This window comes from Miniopterus natalensis, chromosome 17 (genome assembly GCF_054644295.1).
Source record: "Miniopterus natalensis isolate mMinNat1 chromosome 17, mMinNat1.hap1, whole genome shotgun sequence".
Lineage (NCBI taxonomy): Eukaryota > Metazoa > Chordata > Mammalia > Chiroptera > Miniopteridae > Miniopterus > Miniopterus natalensis.
The window spans coordinates 23,023,085-23,043,503 of NC_142097.1; the positions used below are offsets into that span (position 1 = coordinate 23,023,085).

A 20,419-nucleotide genomic window follows, 5' to 3' on the forward strand; every position below is an offset into this window, starting at 1 on the left:
GCTAAGTAAAAACAAGCCACTGTTCCCACCCCAACCACCACCACCTGGGCCCCAGCCCCAACTACATTTACCACCTTCTGATGGGAGGAAATATGCAGTTCTGCCTGGTGCACCAGGAGACAGCAACCTTGCCTCGGTCAATGCTAATTGAGAATCCTGCTTGAATGGAAAGGCTTAATACAAACAGACTCCCATAATGAGGGTAGCTCTACCGGTAAAGCCTTCAATGGTCTAAGTTTTTCTGAAACTGAACTAAAGAGTAGCCTTTGTAAGAGGGAGGGGCACCGAATGACATGGTGATTGTAACCTGGTCTGATAAGCTTTCAACAAGAGCCCCAAGAGTTCCAGCAACCTCTCCCAGAAATGTACCGGGTCTCTGCTCAAGAACAAAGGACTTCCTAGGTCAGGGAAGGAAAAAACGCTTTAATGTACGTTAGCTTGCGGCTAGAGAATACTGAGTTTAAAAAAAAGAAAAAAGGCTCCTTTCCTTCAATAGAGGATTCTGGAGTGTGAAAACAACTCTTTCACAGGCATGTGAGCAGATGCTGATAGGTGTTTGCTTCTCCTCACTTCCCAGGCATAGTTTTCAGCAGGTTCTCCAGAACCAGAATTTCTATGTCAACCTGATTTGGAAAAGCTTTGGTTTATTGAGGCAAAAGGACTCTGTGGGTACAAAAACTTGGCAGAACTGGGATTAAGTCTGACAGGTATTAATTAGTGCTAACCTGCAACAGAGTGAAAAGAGCTGAAGAAACAGCCCCTAGCCCTGGCCGGTGTGGCTCAGTTAGTTTAGTCCCATGCACCAAAAGGTTGCTGGTTGGATTCCCAGTCAGGGCACATGCCCGGATTGTGGGCTCAGTCCCCAGTAGGGGTGTGCAGCAGGCCTCTGATCGATGTTTCTCTCTTCCTCTCCCTTCCTCTCTCTTTAAAATCAATAAAAACATATTTTAAGAAAAGAAACAGCCCCTAGACCCACTTCATATGGTTTCTGTCTGGGGAGCCAAACAAGGCAAGAGTTGGAAGATGCTCTCCTGTAAAATGGCCTTCTGGGCAAGCAGCACAAACAGTGTGTAAGCAGGTCTGGTCAACTGCTTTGAGGTCCCCACTCGCACCTTCACCTTTTACCAGTCTGACCACCAGACCCCACTGTTTGGACAAGTTCTCTCTCTTCTAGCGGTGGTTCTCATGTGCTGGGTAGAGAACCAGTTGCATCAGAATCACCTTGAAAGCTGCATTTCAGTAAATAGAGATTCTCAAATATTACTCTCAGAAAGTGTAAATTTAGTAGGTCTAAGGTGGATCCTAGGGGATCTCTATTTAAAAATATATACCCCCTCCAAAAGGGGACATCTGTAATACTTTCAACAATAAAGATTATTGTTAAAAAAAAATATATATATATATATATATACCACCAAATACAAGCTGTATAATCATTTTGATTGTCTATCAAAATTGAAAATGCATGCACCCTTTGAGACTCGGCAATCCAATCCCATCTATGGCTGGGAACTCGCTTGTGAAATTTTATCAAGGACGAGGATGTTCCCTGCATTGTTATTTATAATAGCAAAGAACTGGGAACAACGACCACATCCATCAGTAAGAAAGTGATTACACAATTTTAGTATATCCAATAGAATGGTCTATAAAAAAGAGTGAGAATCACTATGAAACAATCTCCAAGATACACCACATTTTTAATAACTTAATAAATCAAGGGGCAGAATAATGCTACAGTTTAAACACAATTCTTGATGTGTCTTAAAATATATATATATGTACATCCACATATACACTTATATCAAAAGATGATAGATATATGCTGACATATGCAGAAAAAAACTTGGAGGCAAAATGCTGTTAATAATACCCTTGAGGAGGAGAAGGGTGCTGGGGACAGGGAGGCTTTCACTTTCAGTATTATTTGCATTTTCTTTTCTTTTTTTCCTTCAAACTTTTATGAGTTTATCTGAGTCAAACTGATGACACATCCAGGGAGCAAGATCTCAAATGCTCCCTTATTTGCATTTTCTAACCAAGGGCACCTATTGCTTTAATTTTATTTTTTAATGTCAGTAGGGGATTGTCTTGGTCATAGAATTATAGGCCATTTTTATTTCTTCTTCCACTTATCTGTTTTGATACCCTAAGAAACAAATGTAAAGTTCACCAGGTGATTCTGATATGTAGTCAGATTCAGGAACCATTGAAGCCCTGGGCACCTCCAGGTCATGCAAATATTACACCTGGCAATCCCTCAAAAGGTGGACTGAGAAGGCAACACAGGGCATGAGTGACAGGAGAGGACTCCTGAGGTGAGTTCTAGGGTACAGGGGGCAGGCTTCAAGACACCTGAAGCACAAGGCCAGTTCTGAAGTTTCCCCAAATAGAGGATGAAGGCAGACAGGTTAAACCTTCCAGCTACACACTAACGACTGTCTTTTCAGAACATGGGAATGAGAGTTGTAGGAAGGGGGATGAGACATACACACACTAGCAGAAAAAAAAGGGGGGGAAATTAAACTGTGATACACAGCTTACAAACAACCAAGAGGACGCAGAACAGAACAAAAACAGATCAGTGTTCATATCCTTAGCCCTTGGGGTCAAGAGTCCAGGGTCCTTGTTACAGAATTATCATCCTGACACCTTCAGGCTGCTCTCCAGATGTCTGGCTAAAAAAACCCCCACTGGGCTAAGAGGACCTTATGAATGTGCAGGTTCCTAGACTAGGGACTTTTAACTTGGATGGCATGAAAGAAAAGATGCCAGGTTTAAGGGCATCAAGACTGATGCATCAGAAGCACACCTTAAAAACATTAAGACTAGAAGAAAGAAGAACACATGGAAAGAATGTCAATAAATGGATAGTATGTACTTTAAGCATTTTAAAAAATTTTCTTACAGGAAAAGAGAAAGCCCCTACTTGAAAATAATTTTATGCAGCAATATTAAAATATCTTCTTATTCAAAATATCAGCCCTTTTGGACTAGCTCTAGAAGGATGACCACAGTAGTTTTCTAAGTTTAAAATGATCAGAAACACCTAATGAAGGAAATGGTTATCCATCTAAATATTTCATTTTCTTTTAAAGGAGTATAATGCTACTAGACCACAATAGTACATGAGTAATCACTACTGGTGAGACTTAAAATTCTTACAGATTCATTACCTAGAACAGACTGGACTAGTTGATATGAGGGTATTTGTAAGATTTTGGTTAAGAGATGTTTTTAAGGACAGATATTGAAATTCTTAACATTCAAAGTGCCGATACTGAATCGTAAGTTAGTATTGGAAGAAGGAAAGATCACAACAGAGATGACTCTGGTTATCACACCAGATGTACAGTACACAGGAGACACATGGCAGAGTGGAGTTCTCACTGGAACAGCTGAGGACATGAGGGCTTCTGAGTCTCTCACAAAAGTAGACATGTATAAGCTTCCACTGGAAGGAGAGTAAGTCACAGCTAAAATGGACCACATGTCCAAGCATCATTCTGAAGCAGAACTTCAAGTGTCGGGAAATCAATTCAAGAATCACAGATATGTTCTTGCTCCATGCTGAAAAATCATCCAATACATGGTCACAGAATACAGACATGAAAGTGGATGAGTCCAAGAGCTGCCATCTTGGATTAAGATGATGGGACCCAGAGAGGGTACAACAGCCACTTTGCTTCCATAACCATGACTGTACTTACATATTTGAATAGAAACTTAGTAGACCAATGGTAAAGATGATAGCAGGATCTACTCCTAAGAGGTGGAAATCTTGTCTGTCATCTCAATGAGTAACAAGGACATACTTCCCAAGAGCACACATGTCCCACGCTCTCAATATAGTTAAAAAAGAATTCTGCTGCACTGTTTGCCACCTCTTTACATAAAATGTGATGGTGTGTTGGTTTAAATTCACTCACTGTTGCAGCCGCTGCTGCCTCTAGTCCCTTTTGGCTCGGGGTTGGGCTGACTGGGGCCTCCACAGGTTGCCCTTCCTGATAGTGAATGGAAGAAAAGAGGAAGGGAGAAGGAAACAAAAGAGGGAGGGAGTGAAGGGGGAGACGAATGCGGGGCACATGGAAGGGTGAAGATGGTCAGAAAAGGGAGAAGGAGGGTCTTGTAACTCAGCTGCTCTCCAACAGGAACAATAATCTAACAGCCACATGAGAGTCATGCAAAAAGATGTTGTGGGTTTTACCACAGTGTAATAAGCATTACTGCACAGCCAGAAATGAACATTTGGCAACTTAAGTGTGTGTGTGTGTCTATGTGTGTATAGAATTCCTATGCACAAATACATTAAGTAAATACAAGTTTGTATGTTGCTTTTTAAAAAGAAAAAACAGCATGCTTCAAACCAAATCTCTTCCCCGGATGTTTTGGTTGGTGAAAGTATCACAGTCTTATTTCAAAAGAAAGTGTCTCGGTGTCAGCCCTGTGGCTGCCCAGGCAAACCACATGAGTGAGTTCACCTGGCGGCAGCTCTTGCTGCCTTGCTGTGTCTGATGCTGCATCTAGACAGGCCCAGACCTGGGTTTTGCTGAGCATAGCACGAGCAAAACATGACCAGGAGAGGAAAAAACTTATGACTTATTCTCTATACCCGAGCTACTCAAAGCTGAATCCAGATGTCCAGGCAGCAAAAACATGGTTTTTTTATTTTAGCAGGTCCAGTGCTCATGCTGGGATATGACACAGATGCATTTTAAGAGTATATAGACTTATGCACAATTCATTAGATCCAACGAGGAACTGACTTGATCTTAAAAAAAGTCTAGTAACTTTCAGCAACAGAAATACACCCACCAAATGCTTCCTCCTCAAATATTGATGGCGAAGGACCAGTGGTTTACACAGTAGCATCCATGGTACACACAGCAATGCAACTACAACCAGGAAACACTGAACTCCTTGCTGCAAAGAAGGACAAGGCACATCACATTAATCAAACATGTAGTTTCCAACTCCAGGACAAATTACCCCCCAAACAGCACTTTCTTACTGATCTGTGAATAACGCTATCCAGATTCTCAAAATAATTAGCAGATGTTGTGGTGAAGCCCAGGAATTGTCCCATAGGATGAGAGTTATTCTATCCTTTCTGGATACAGAAATTATAGTAGACCCTCCCAAGTAAGGAGGATGGGCTGAATTTAGATCTGGATGTATGAATTGAAAGCCAAATTTTACAGAAAGGGATTTTTAAAGGTTTTTTAGGGTAACAGAAACATCTAACTTCCTGACCTAGGATAACCACCTAAGACGGTCCACTTCTGGGCTGACGCACCTGTCCAGAATATAGCATTGTTTTATGAATGTCCTCGTAGTTAAAGACAAACATGTTTATGAAATGGATCAGAAGGCTTGGTGCTTTCTCAGATGTATAAGCGTCATAGGCCGTCCACTTGTAAAAAATAAGGATAACCAAGTAGCCAAACAAAGAGGTCATGAAGATTATTTCAGGAATAAACCCAAAGTAGATATTCAGGGGCTTCTTGAAATAGCTAAAAAAGGAAGAGAGAAAAAATGTGAAAATGAACAGACCCAGGGTCACCCCTATACCGACTGGAGTCCTCACTAGATTTTTTCCTAATGCTCCCTCAATCTGTCTTTATCACTTTAAGAAGCCAACAGCCAGAAGCACTGGAGGCAACAGAGACAAGCAGGGTTAACTATGACTTCCAAACTTTTGGACCTTGAACAGCTCCAGTACCATCGCCACCATTCTCCCATGAGACAGAGTTTGGAAAATCTAGTACATTCCAAGATGCAGTTCATAATTTTATGTGAGTTACACATCAAGGAAAAAAAATAACACTCATTTTGACGAAAATTACACAAGGTTCTCTCAAAGATCTTTATGCAATTGTAAATTGTTAAGGGACTAATATTAAGTAAGCCCCATCTAAGAACACGCGATTTCTTAAAAGCATTTTTTTAACACAGAACTGAGTTCTGAGTTACTAGTCCCTCCCCCCAAATGTCATGAATTCCTTAGGTAAGAGCCCTGTCTAAACTATGCACATTCTTATGACAGAAACAGAGCGGCTCACGTATGGTTGAAAAGGCTCAGGCTGACTCCAAACATCATGTGGATGATTCCCAGGATAACAGACATCTTCATCTTAAAGGAGTTGAGGAAGGTCAGTTTATTGGTAGCAATGTTCCAAATCTGTCACAACCCAAGGAACAAAAGGGTATTAAAAAGAGTGCTCAAACTGAAAAATAGTCACCCATTTAAAAAAATAAGTGTTTTTTAAATTATGGAAAATTCTAAGCACATACTTAAGTAGAGAGAATAGTGTAAGAAACAATTCCCATGGACCTGTCACCTCGCTTCAGCAATTATCACCCACTTACGGATGCTCAGTCAACCTTGTTTCCTCATAACCCCAGCCCGCTGCCCACCTCCATATTATTTTGAAGCAAAATCCAGATATTGGAACATTTTACCTGTAAATATTTCAGTGCAGATCTCTAAAAGGTAAGGACTCATTTTAAAAACATGACCACAATACTGTTATCACACCCCAAAGCATTAGTAATGATTCTTTAATATCATGAAATGTATAGTCAATATTTGAATTTCCCTGATTATGTCCAAATATTTTTAATAACTCATTTATTCAAACTAAGGTCGAGACAAGATCTATATACCGTGATTGCTGATATAGCTTTTAAGTCTCTAATCTATGGGTTCTCCCTCCAGCTCTCCTTTTTTTATTCATTATAAAATATTTGTTGAAGAAACTGGGTCGGTTACCCAGTTATTTGTAGATGCTCCCACAATCTGTGTTTTGCTGACATGGCCCTGTGGTGTTGTAGGTCCATTTACTTTTAAATATTAATTGCCTTAAGCTTTGTCCCCTAAGGACTGGATGCCTGTAATATTTTCCTGACAGTTCTTCTGCCACCACTTGGCCGTCAGATAACATTTCCTAAATCGTGACTCTGATGCAGTCATTTCCCTGAGCCAAAACCTCCCCCTGAGCCTCTACCGTCATCTCTAGGCTAAAGTGCAAAAATCTATAGCCTAATAGGCCAGATCTTCTACCATCTAGCCTGGCATCATTTTTTTCTGAACTGGCCTCTTCATGAAGAGCTTATCCTCGGTGACTTCTAACCTGAAAAGTTGTGACTGGTTCTCCCGCTAGCCCCAGCCTCACCTGAAATTCCGCTCTGTAACTCCAACTGCCTGACAGACATTTTTATCTGGGTGTCCCACAGGCACTTCAAACTCAACATCTACCCTGTAAGCATCAAATGAAATGTCTGCAAAAAAACTTTGTAACTACAGAACACTATATAAATGTGAGGTAATATTATTATTAGACTCCAACTGACTTGAGGGTAGGAATCATGTCTTAAAGTTCTGTGTTTCCCCCAGCAGGCACTATGCCTTGCAGACAATAGGGATTCAATAAACATTTGTTAAATGCATATGTGAAATGCTATTAAACCTCTCAAGCCTCAGTTTTCTTATCTGTATAATAGGGATAGCATTATCTATCTGATAGATTGAGGATAAATCAGATATGCTGAGGGCTCAGTACAGTGCCTGGCACATAGTAAGCATTTCAGTAACATTAACTTCTCTAATAATTAAAATGATCAACTCTGTATCTCACCACCTCTATGTTTTTGTGAACACCTCTCCTCACGTACAATAATCTGAAATATTTTTAAAGGCCAGATTATTTCCCATTTTAATAAGAAGGCTTAATCTCTCCGGGCCATAATGATGTTTTTTCCCCTGAAATTTTATAATCGTTGCTGTCTAACGCTTATTCCTCAGCTCCCCCCACCCCCTTTCTTAGGCACATAATACAAGATTTAATCACATTTTATTTGCCTAAGTATTTGAAAAAATAATTAAATTCTGGGATAAGTTCATACAGTACATAAAGATAAGAATGGAAATTGAAACCCATAAGAAAGATGTTAAAACATCTGTGAAAAATAAAAACCAGCCCGGCCGGGTGTGGCTAAGTGGTTGAGCATCGACCTAGGATCCAGGAGATTGTGGTTTGATTCCTGGTCAGGGCACATTAGCTGGGTTGCGGGCTGGATCCTCAGTTGGGGGCGTGCAGGAGGCAGCCAATCAATGACAACTCTCTCATCACTGATGTTTCTATCTCTCTCTTCCTCTCTCTGAAATCAATAAAGATGTATTAAAAAAAAAAGTTAAAGCTATCTTTAAAATAAATAAACAAATAAATAAAAAGCAAATTAAGTTAGATTAAACTGGGAAGGAGTCTTGAAAATCAGTCTTCCCAGAGTAAATATTATTAACTACCTCTGAAATAAGCAGTGCAGGAAAAATTGGCACTTGGGTCTTCTATGGCTTTGAAGTACACTGGCAGATAAACCAACGTTTTCCAAAAATATGTCAACTAAAAACCAAATAACTACCTTCACTTTCATTCTCTTGCTTTAAGGTCACAATTTAAAATTTTAGTGTTAGACATATAGGAAAGAAGGGCTCTTACTGGATCGATGCCAAAAGGATATGGTCCACCAAAAACTCCAGGGACAGTTGGGTTCAACTGGAGCACAGGGTTCCCCCGAAGCGTCTCCTCCCTACGACGTTAGGAGAAAAGTTGCATTTATTTTTTATTGACAGAGAGGAACTACCGGGGTCCAGAAACTGACCCCGAAAGAAACTACTATGGTTATCGCATGTCTTCAATAAAAAGAATAGGGACAAGCATCTGAGATGAGAAGGGGTCAGAGACAACAACAACAAAATTAAACACATGTAAATAACCAAGTAGGGAATTTGGGGGATCTGCTTTTAATTTATAAAAAGGACCAATGTCCCCAATTTAGTCTCAGCTCCTTGAGGCTGCTGAACAAACCACAAAGTACTTCCCAGGCTGGGGGATAAATAAGAGGAGACTCTGCATTCTCCTGAAGTGGAGTTGCCAACCAGCTCCTAAGGAAGTATTAGTTCACCACTTGTCTGGAAAACCAGAGGTGATTGGAAAGGAAAAAGCTTTGACTCTTAGCTTCTTTTGCAACTTACGTCCAATTAGATATGAACATTGGCCGCACGCTCCAGGATGATCCAAAGATATTAAGAGACTTGGAAAAGCAATCGTTGTAGATGAGGCCAGTGTAGATGGAGAACACACCCATCAACAGAATAATGTACCGTCCGCTGAACACAGTGTTAAACATCTGGGAACCAGAAGAAAGAAGTCAATGAAATGTACTTTGTAGCTCATATTGTGACAATGTTGTTTAGAATACACTAGACCCTTCCTCTTGCACCACTTTACCCCATCCTGGGTCCAAGAACTTCAAGTAAAGACCAAAATACAACGTGAACAAAAAATTCACTTTCACAGCATATGGCCTCCTTAAGTGTTAAAATGAACATAGCTTCTCTATAAATCATGATGAAAGTCTTCCAGATAATAATTTTCATAATGATTGTTTGAGAAATTATAGTTTCAGTCCACTGCAGATGTAACTTAAACATTACCTCATTCTCATTCTTCTGGGAAAGGATCCGGCTCTCCCTTAACACCATCCATACAGCAAAAAGGGTCATCAAAATGCCATGGCCAAAGTCCCCAAACATCACAGCAAATAGGAAAGGGAAAGTGATGATGGTATATGGCGCTATAAAGAAATCAAAGGATGTCAGGTGGGTACCAGACTTATTGGGGTGATCATTTGTAAGGTGCATAAACGTCTAATCACTATGTTGTGCACCTGAAACTAATATAAATGGTATATGTCAGCTGTAATTAAAAAATAAATTAATATAAAACCAAAGGAGGAAAAAGACAAAGCACAAAAGAAAACCGCAACAACTTCCAACATATCACATTCCTCTCCGTATGCTACGATCGATATAAGGTGACTTTGGACTCCCAGGGAAAATATTCCCTGGCACTGTGCACCCTGGCAAAGCAGCTCGCTCTGATGGTGTCTGAGTTACTGCTAGCACTTTGAACAAAGAACACAGGAAGTGAAAGCACTGCCTCTAGCATTGGCAACAGTGTGGGTGGTTCTCTAATTCCTCTTTTCTAACCCTTGGGACACTGCCTCTGGAGCAGGTCAGCTTTCTTCTCTCGTGTAGCAACCATTTCCCAGCCGAATAAAGTCGCCAGGTAAGAGACAGAAAGCTCACAGCCTGGAGCAAAGCAGATCCCGACAAAGGCTCCAGCTGAAAAGAAATTCTCAGACTCCTGATTTAATAATTAACTCTCCAAACAGATGGGAAACCTGCTTCGTGACTAACATGGTCAATAGCTGCTGTATTTTCCCTAACCTAGAACAGGGAAACCCCTTTAAAATGTCAGATATCTTGCAAAAAACTTTTTGCTTAAAGCAGTTCCTGCAAATAGCGTGTTAGAGAAAGCTAGATTTTATATCTGTAAAATGGAAGAATCCAGTCTGCTTAGCCCATGCCTATAACACCACCACTTTTTTATATATAAGATTTTTCTCCCTTTGATGGGAACTTGAATGAGATAATTTCTATAATTATTTCAAAATTTAATAATAAAATTATGAACATTTTAGTCAAGTTTTCATTGTGTAACTTTTGCTTCATAATCAACAAAGTTCTTCAAATCACCTGTTCCGTAAAAACCAGAGAACAGGAGTGCCTCCTGGAGATAAACAGGCCCCTCTTCACAGGAATTACACCAGATTGAGGTCTTGACACCTTTAGCTTTAAGTCAGTTGTCAATACCATTTAAAGTGAGGCATTAAAAGATTATAACAAACAAAAAATAAAACCTCTAGGGAAAAATGATTCAAGCTTTTTTACCTGGATTTATCTCTCGGTAAGTTCCAATTCCATAAGCATCTACTAGGTTCTGGAAGCCGTACGTGAACTTGTTCGTTTTGTTATAGGTTGGGGGAGTCTGGTTCGTCTGCATCCTGTTCAAAATGGAGGGAACGGTGGAACCACTGTGCTCCTGGCAAACATTAAGCACACATATCACAGTCAGGTCATGCTCCTGAATGTGGTGGTGGTTACACAGGTGTACGTATATATCAAAACCCATTGAACTGTACACATAAAATGTATTTTTTTAAAAAAATATATCTTTATTGACTTCAGAGAGAAAAAAGGAGAGGGAGAGACAGAGATAGAAACATCAATGATGAGAGAGTCATTGATCGAGCCCGCAACCCGGGCATGTGCCCTGACCGGGAATCGAACCCCGTTCGCCTGGATCCTAGGTTGAGGCTCAACTGCTGAGCCACGCCCGGCCGGGCTAAAATGTATTTTATTTTATGTAAATTATATCTCAATCTTTCCCAGTTCTTGGAGAAACTGAAACTAGGTATAAAATTTACAATGAAATATTTAAATTAAGTCTTGGGAAGAAAATTCTTACTGTGAAGAAACATTTAATTCTAAAATGTGTAACCAAAGAAAACATGGAAACTCTTTCTCCAGAGACATCCTCATTTGCCTTTCTGGGAGTATCACTGTTCTGTCCTGTTTATGGGGACAGCAAAGCACATCCTCTGCCTCTCCTGCTTCGCCACCTGCTCTGCGCTCCCTGACCCCTTGCAGTCTAGCTGAGCGCGCTTATTCAAGGTGGCTGCTGGCCACCAGACCCAAAGGTCTTTTCTCCCATATGCAAGCCCCTGGAGAGCTTCCTCTTCTTGGGTGAAAACCTTGATTCCTTAGGAGTTCCCTCCTGCTCACTAACCATGCTTTTTAGGTCTTTGCTGGCTTTCTCCTCTGCCTATCCCAACACCCTGCAGGGCTCCCCAGGTCCTGTCTTTAGCTTCCTTATTTTCTTTCTCTGAGGTCTCATTCCCTTCCACTCTCATGAATCCCACATCTTTCATTTTGCCTTTTCTATTGAGAACCTGTCCCATTATCTGCTTGACATTTCCATGTGGATTTCCATCCAGCCCCTCGATGTGATTGAAACTGAACTTACCACCTTTCCCCTAAGTTTCTCGTGCTGAACTTTTACTTCTGTTAATGGAACCATTATTCTGGCAGCCACTCGGCTTTGATGCCTCAAGAACATTCACATTTTTTTCTCCTTGTATTTCTCCCACCCACTGCTAGGAACCAGGAATACCTGATTCTTCCTTCAGAATGTCTCACAAATTCATCATTACTTTCCTTTTCCATTGTCAATTCTTCCCCTGGGGGGCCCTTTTAACTTACTACCCTGTGTTTAAAATAACATCCTAACTGACTCCCCCCCCTACAGACTCTCTACTTTCCAATCCAACCAAGATGCTATGAACAGGTTACTCCTTTAAAACTCTGCTTTGATAGTGTCTTTTCGCTGCTAAGTAACTTTCAGAGCCTCTCCATTTCCTCTGGAATAAAATTTAAATCCTTTCACCTGATATTTTAAAACCTTTCTCCATTAGGTTCCAATCTACCTAATCAGGTTCACATCCGAGTCTTCCAGTTTTTTATTGTTTTTGCCCACCCAAGAATGGTCGTACTATACTTCCTGCCTTTGTCCACATTTTCTTCTCCTCAGTGTTGAGCAACATCTCACCCATTCTTCGAAGCCCCCATGCCACCTTCTTCTTGAAGCTTCTGTCCAATCATCTTAGTTGGAAAAACCAACCCCTCTCTCCATACACATATACCACTCTTAGCAGACTGCCTTGTATGTTTGCATGTCAGTCTCTCCAAGTAAACTGTAAGATATTTGAGGGCTTATTTTGTATACCTCTACCTAGATCAGTGCCTTGAACAGAACAGTACTTCTAACTAAATGAGTGTGCCAGGATTATACTGCAGAAGCTGTCTAATGGACTGAGAATGTGCATCAGGGAATTGACATTCTGGTCAAGAGCTACCCTGAAGAATCATGGATATATGATTAAGTCATTTAATCTTATTTAAACTGTTATTTCCACATTTGGAAAAAGGGGACACATATACAAGATGAGTATATTGAAGAACTCAGAAAATAAAAAATGCCATAAAAATGTAATTAATTGTTATTGCTGATGGGAACCTCTTTTCCTAGCCGTAGGCTGCACTGCTAGCTGTGGGGGACTCACCGTGCCCCTTCTGAGGGCAAACTGGATGGAGTCAAGGTCAGTGACAGGACACCAGACCTCTGCAATCAGGCACTTCTGGGTCACATCTATGTTGCACAGGTTCAGGGTGTGGTAGATGGCCTTCATCTTCCGCACTTTGATGAACCAGACACGGATGTTCTTAGCAGCTGCCTGCAGAACCCTCTGGCGGTGATCCTCTGTTTGATTCAAAACCTTTGGGAGAGAAAGTAGCATGGGATCCTTCTAACGTCAGTCTTAAATCTCAGAATATGAATGGCAAAAAGGCACGACTTTCTGAGAAGTACTCTGGGGCTCTTTTTTTTTTTCTTCCTTTGACTTGAATGTTTTTTTTGTTTGTTTATTTTAGGCCAGATTACAAGAAATTAGATTTCTAGTTGCTAACATTCATTTTGTTTAGCTCAAAGCTCAAGAGAAGCCTGAGAAAATGGTTTTTACCTTTACACTATACATTTAATCTTACAACCAAACGTATGGCACAACAATGCAGGTCATTGGTTTTTACCTGGACCATTAAAGAGTAGTGATTTTCCAGGTGGAACCTGTAACTCAGACTCAAAGAAGTCAGCATCACAGGCCCGGGTGCCGACAAAGCAACAAATCCATACTGAAGAACGGCAAGCTGCAGACTCCCCTGAACGTAAGCCAGCATCAGGGGACAATGGAAAAAGGCAGTGCTGAACACCACCGTCTGCCTACGCCAAGAGAGACCCATAACAGGAAACAGGAGACACTGGGGTCAGGAGGATCCAGAAGGTTTAGAGGGGATTTAGACTGCCACATACCACTGTCACCACGGGGCAGATAAGGCTCCATGTTTCTGTCAGGCTTGGGGGGAAAATGTTTCAGTGCTAATCCTCTAGAAACCAGTATAGATGTCCCTCAGAGGAATTATATTGCCAAGATTAGAGCGGGAGAATGGGGCAGGGACATTTGACATTCTACCACCTTATTTATCACCAAGTATTTAAGATTTAATAGCAGAAAAAGGGCTAGGCCAAAACTCACCATTCATATTTCTGCATGAAAATCTATCTTAAATCACTACATTTCTTTGAAGAGAAAAAAGCTACATACTAATCATTTTAGCACAAGTCTTCATCATAGCTCTTCAAGTCAGTTCAGAAAAAAAGTAGTAACTACTCCCTGAAAAACTATCTTGGGCAGTAGGATGTGAATTCCATAGAGAGGTTTAAAAAAAAAAAGCGACATGCTAGGTAAACTCTTAAACCACTCGAGAATAAAGGAACAAAGCTACTTTTTCTCCTGGCTGCTGACAATTTCACATTTACTATTATAACTTCTGGAAGGACACTAAGTAAACTGAGAAGCAATGTTCTATTTGCTTTTTCCCTTCCCTGTCTCCCACCCCCATATCTCACTCCTTGCTATTCAATCCCTCTTTAAAGTTTCAGTTCATACGGCTGGACTGAACATGCTCTTTAAAATCTACCTATGAGCCTGGGAGGAGAGAAGACAGTCCTGGAACCCAGAACATACTAATACGGCCTATCACCCACCAGCAGTTTGTGTTAAACAGGTAAGTATATCTCAAAGGAACCGGCAGTAGGTCAAGTTGGTGGGTCACATACAATGGGGTTGGAGGGAAAGATGAGGGAGTTGAAATGGGAATTATAACATATCTCTGACAATTCTGCCACTGCTGGGAAGAAATGCCTTTGGGATTGGTATGTTCATTAATGTTTCAAGGGGCACTCATCACATTCTTTCAACAAGAAACAACACTCCAACTGGCCACCCTTTTCTATCCATGTACACATAAATCATGACTTCTTTCTTAGAGCCCCATGACAACCATGGTGTGTGCAAACCACATACACTGCGATTTGGTAAAAACGCAGTCTCTCCCTGGTACAAGTTATATCAGGATGCTTTGGCTAGACTGTGTGGTTAATATCCAAGGTGACCAGAGGGATACACACCAAGCTGTTGAGAGCGGCTGCCTCTGGAGGTAGAGTGTATGTGTGAGAGGGAGGAGCTGACTCTGTACATACTTCTGTATTATTTCTTTTTTCTTAACTAAGCATACTTTTGACTCATGATGAGGAGAATTGAATACTCTAAGCAATGATTTCAGATGCATAGCATTCCTGTCTCATTTGAGGACGATTAATGCTATTTTTAACAGTCATTCCATGAAACTTTTCCCCAGCTTCCAAGGGGACATTTCCATTTTTGGTACTCTGAGCTGCTGCAGGTACCTAATAAACTGTGTTTCAAGCAAGGAGATTGGTCTTCTATTTCAGTATTTCACAAGAACAAATTCCCTCAGCTTTCTGCGTACCATTTGGAGATCATCAATCCTGGTATTAACTCCAGAAGCCATTTCCTTCCTCTCCTGCGGTGTCTCGGGACAGGGATAGAGTGAAGCCCGGAACCTGAAACGTACAGACACAGCCTGAGGAACATGGAAATTTCTTAATCTATCCAATTTAAATAATCTCAGAAAGTAATCCTAATTTACTAGAAGGACCAAAACAGGATTAGTTCAGACTGGTGTAGTAATCAATAATAATTATTTATGGGAAGTGGCTTACAGATACAGCAGTAACATTTGAACTATCTTGACATTCTCTGTAGCTATTAAATTCCCTTAGATTAAAAAACCAAAAACCAGTAATATAAGTTATATTAGAAAAATGGCACTGAAGAAAGATCTTATGGGCAGAATTTCAGAAAAGGGCACAGTGCCTATGGCACACTGCTGGGTACACAGATCCACTGTCCCAGAACAATGTAGCATTTATAAGTCATGAATCCTAATTACTTTTTTTCAAGAAAAGGAAGTTGTGGTTTTGACAGTGCTTTAAAAACTGAACTTGGGCCACTTCTAATTGTTTAAAATAGCCCTAACCTTATTAAAAGATATATTCACCGTGTCAAGGTCAACTAAAAGGGTCTGGGTTTCACTATATCTTCTAAGAAGTTAGGCTGCATGGCTGTACCCTTGGGGGGAGGCACGTTTCTCTTACCCTTCACAGATTTTCTTGACTCGGTTTTTCAGCTGATCACCTTGAAAGAAAATGATGAACACAGACTTGTGCACGTAGTCGCCCTAGGCCCCAAAATGAAAACCGAGAGTTCAGACTTGTAACCAGGAAGAAAACTTCTTAAATAACTTACTTTCTCTGTGACACAGGAACAACAAGAATCATTTAAGGATACAGTGACCCTGTACTTTAAGCACTATCCTCCATCCATTTCTTAAGCTCCACTACAAAAACATTTGCCCTGTAATTACTAAGTCACAAAAAGCTTCCTATTTTGTTTTTAAACTCAACCAGGGGCTTGACACAGACACTAAGATGATTCTCTTCTTGGTACAATGTAGCCTTATTCACCAATTCCACTTAAAATCTCCTATTGCCTGGATGCCCTAAGTACAGAGGAAAGAGAAGAAAGCCATTCCTGTCTGTCCCCATGCTTGGAAATTCCCAGGTGAAGGGAACTGGGTAACTGCAAGGAACGGAATAACAGGGGAGGATGTTGATGTAGAATGTCACGACCTAGGCCGATTTAGACTTTAGGGGGCAGGGCGGAAGCCAGTCCATTCCCAATACCAAGCTTACACCTGAAGTCTCATGCAAGCACTGGAAGGAACCAGGAGGAAAACAAGCTCTGCTGAGCGTTAACCGGGGTCGTCTCTGGTTGCCTATACTTTCTCACATTCCTATGGAGCTTTTATAACAGGAAAACAGGCAAACGTAACTTTAGAAGGGATAAACGGGGATGAAGAGTGAAGAAGGTAAGGCTCAAGACTCTTAGTTCCTAAGGCCTCTAGGAATAGACCGGTGCACATTCTTGGCACGGCTGCTCCGCTGTAGCAGTCCAGATACCCGGGCCACCCTTCCTCAGTTTGTTGATAATGGTTTCTGTTGCCCAGACACTTGGCTGAATGTTCCTGAGGACAGGTCCCTGTTACCTGTGACTGCACCCTGCAATGTCTTCACAACCCAAGGCCAGCCTTCAGTAAGACTGTGAAACTGCTCCTGGGTAAGGGGACTCACCATAACTAAGTGTCACCATGCTCCTACTCAATACCGAGGGTGAAAGCCATATACTGTCAATGGATTATTTTTAGCTGCAGGACACACTCACTCTGAGAAGTCTTACAATTCAATCTCTCTTCTTAGGCAGGGCAAAGAATACTAATTTAAGAAATCCAAAAGATAATTGAGAACAGATAAAAAAACTTCAGGCTTCTAAATAATACTAATACAAAAAAGAAGTAAATTTTTTGCAGAACATTTTCTCTTCTTTGCTTGTGATCCCTGAAATGAGGACTCACTGTACTTAATGTAGGTTTATGTAAGAACTCTGTCTCTTTACATCAAACACTAAGATGTTAAGCTGTTCCTACTTTCCAGACCATTGGGTAGGGGAAGCTTGCACAATACGTATTTTTAAACTAAATTTCTAAATCTCCCAACGAACAAATAGACAATAAAAATCTTACCAACTAAAATTTCATCAACTTACAGAGATCACAATTTAGGAACTCTCTCCTTCTCTTTTTACATATGAATAGTACCTAACTCGGAACTGGATGTCTTACTTTAAGTTAACTTTCGTAGACAGTTAATTTTCTTTTGTTCCCAGATAAATAACAGAAAATATATAAAGCTAAAGGTTAAAATAACTGGAAAAAAAGTATTTACAATCAAAGTAACACACAGTTATAGCTTTAAAATGTATATGCCATGTATACATCCTATGTACACATATGATGGAAGTTAAGAGGAAAAGAGCAGTCCCTCAAATTCGCAGATCAAAGCACGGTAAACACAGGGGCTCCTCTGCGGGAGGGTCAGAGTCAGGTGGCACCATGCTGTGTTACTGCTCTGAGCTCCCTTTACAAGACCTACTCCACTGGACACAATTTCCTTGTCTTACAGTCACAGGATCCTCCAGGGGGTTCTCGATTTCAGCCTGTCGCAGGAACACGTTCCCCCGGCACACCCGCCAAAGCATGCGCTCAAAGGTGGGGATGCGCTCCCGGTTGATCACACCAGCCACGAAGCTGTGGGAAGAAGAGCCAGATTGGGGCGTCTAGTCCATGCCAGGGGATGGAGGCTTTAAGACATAGAAGGAAAGAGAGGAGAGGGACAAAGAACACAAACTCGATGCTATGCATTGTTATGTTAAAAGGACTGCTAAAGTTCTATTCCTGATCTCAGAAGGGAGTTGCCAGAGCACAACTCAGGATCTGGATCCAAATCCACTGAGGAATGCCTCTCACAGGCTCAGAGGAGACTGCATTCTGGAAGCAAGCGAAGGCCCAGCCATCTGCTCTTTTGAACGGCAAAAAAGAACTTGCCCCCACTGAGTATGGAGGGCTGAAGGGGCACTCACCCGAGCCTTAAAGGTGTGCCTCTTCCGATCTCACTTGGCTCCAGGAGGGATGAGGACTCTTCCAACAGGTCTGGATCCGCCATCTGCTGATGATGCAATTCAGCCTGAATTCACAAATCAATTAATATCTAATGAAAATAGTTAGTGGCATGCAGGGAACGAGGAACCAGGAGATAAGTTCAGAAAATGAAGATGAAAAACAAACCACCAAAATAGAAGACATACCCACAAAAAGAAACCGAGAACAGGGAAAGAAAACGAAGGAAAGAAACAAGGGGTAAAGAAAGCGTAACTGCCCCAGTAAAGCGCTGGGGAAATGGTAAGAAACAAGGAATAAAAAACCACCATTAAAGGGTGGTGACATGTATAAATCTTACTTGGTGGAAGCCATTTTTTCTCTTCTATTTTCCTAAATGAGCCATGAAGGTACCGGGAAATACCTTTTCATGTGGATAGCAGCTAAAGTGTTTCTTCCTTTTGAGCAAAAACAAGGCAGCTCTACAGAAACTCTCAACATCAAGTTTCAAGCAGTTACAAACCAGAACTTTCCCTTTGTGAGAATGTGAAAGACGGAGACTCTCTTTTCAAGGAAGAAGGCAAGGCACCGTCACTGTCTTAAACACAGCTGTGCGATCTGGAGAAAGGCCGAAGAGGCATCTCCAGATAGCTAGGTTTTCTGTGTTCTTAAAAATGCAGAATAGCTCTGGCTGGTGTGGCTCAGTTGGTTGAGTTTCGTTCCATGCACCGAAGGGTCGCTGCTTTGATTCCTGGTTAGGGCACATGCTCAGGTTGCGAGTTTGATCCCTGGTAGGGATGTGTGTAGGAGGCAGCCAATCAATGTTTCTCTCTCACATCGATGTCTCTCTCTCTCAATCTCCCTTCCTCTCTCTCTAAAATCAATAAAAATCTATTTTTTAAAAAAATGCAGACCATGAGAACTTTCAGCATGGCCACAGTATAAAATGCTCCAAACCATGGGATTTAAAGAGTATTTCTTTCTCCCAAAGGATAAGAAGTCCACGACCTGGACAGGCCTGCGCCTCTACTGCACCCATAAAGGGAAGAAAAAGTGAAAACATATCTAAATGTCCTAGTTTCTGAGCAGGAATCTAGGAATATTAAAAAGTTCATGTAGGCTTTACAGTTTCAGGATTCTTGAGAACATAGCTTAATCTAACAATCTGAATCAAGTGAATGAAGCGAGGAACAGATATTAAGTCAATATAGAGTGTATGGGCTAGTTTAATTGTTTAGATTTAAAATGATTTCCACCATGATGGTTTATACAATGAAATGAAGGAGGAAAGGGACCTTTTCAGATGTGCTAGGTCTATGTTTCCTAGCCTCTCTCTACACGACACATCTTACCTACCACCTTTACTCCCATCGGGAAGGAGAAGCTGCCCTAAAAAATAAAGGCCAATAGACTTCTCCACTGCCTGATCTCTCCAACTTTAATATCCATGCACTTCTTGCTTGACCAAAGACTAGAAGTAAGCCTCAATAACCTTCCTTTTCAAAAGCAAAACTAAACAAACAAACAAACAAAATCAGGAAAATTTTTCTCCAACATTTTCATTCCAATTTCAAGATTCTATTCCTGTCAACCCATTATCAAAAAAAACCTTATGGGAACCTCAAATGTAAGTTTGAAAGCCTTAAAAAGTGAAAGCAATTGTTTTGGTAAGTAAATTCTAAAAGCAGGATCAACTTTGATCCAAAAAAAAAAAAGAAAAAGGGAAGGGCAGAGAAACATTGTCATGAGATTTAAGATGAGATAAAAGGCCCGGCCAGGCGTGGCTCGGTGGTTGAACATCGACCTAGGATCCAGCAGATCACAGTTCCATTCCCGGTCAGGGCACAGGCCCATGTTGAGGGCTCGAACCCCAGTCAGGGGCGTGCAGGAGGCAGGGGATCAATGACTCTCTCATCGTTGATGTTTTTATCTCTCTCTCTTTCTCTCCCTCTCCCTTTCTCTCTCTGAAATCAATAAAGATATTAA

The 20,419-nt window shown here is 41.1% G+C and overlaps 1 protein-coding gene across 4 annotated transcripts in view; it reads right to left on the minus strand.

Moving 5' to 3' along the window:
* The window catches only part of ATP6V0A1 (ATPase H+ transporting V0 subunit a1), a 55,534-nt gene that overhangs the window by 16,955 nt on the left and 18,160 nt on the right, over positions 1-20,419 (minus strand). For 2 of the 4 annotated variants that reach the window (XM_016202183.2, XM_016202181.2), the window contains exons 6-17: positions 18,418-18,521; positions 17,959-18,085; positions 16,038-16,120; positions 15,350-15,443; positions 13,027-13,239; positions 10,796-10,946; positions 9,497-9,636; positions 9,035-9,189; positions 8,499-8,589; positions 6,063-6,181; positions 5,297-5,513; positions 4,816-4,923 (exon numbers count right to left, since the gene is read on the minus strand). In XM_016202183.2, the coding sequence (XP_016057669.1) occupies positions 4,816-4,923; positions 5,297-5,513; positions 6,063-6,181; positions 8,499-8,589; positions 9,035-9,189; positions 9,497-9,636; positions 10,796-10,946; positions 13,027-13,239; positions 15,350-15,443; positions 16,038-16,120; positions 17,959-18,085; positions 18,418-18,521 (1,602 nt within the window). Of the gene's footprint in view, positions 1-3,929; positions 4,005-4,815; positions 4,924-5,296; positions 5,514-6,062; positions 6,182-8,498; positions 8,590-9,034; positions 9,190-9,496; positions 9,637-10,795; positions 10,947-13,026; positions 13,240-15,349; positions 15,444-16,037; positions 16,121-17,958; positions 18,086-18,417; positions 18,522-20,419 lie in introns of all 4 variants that reach the window. The other 2 variants (XM_016202184.2, XM_016202182.2) reach the window with 2 other exon arrangements.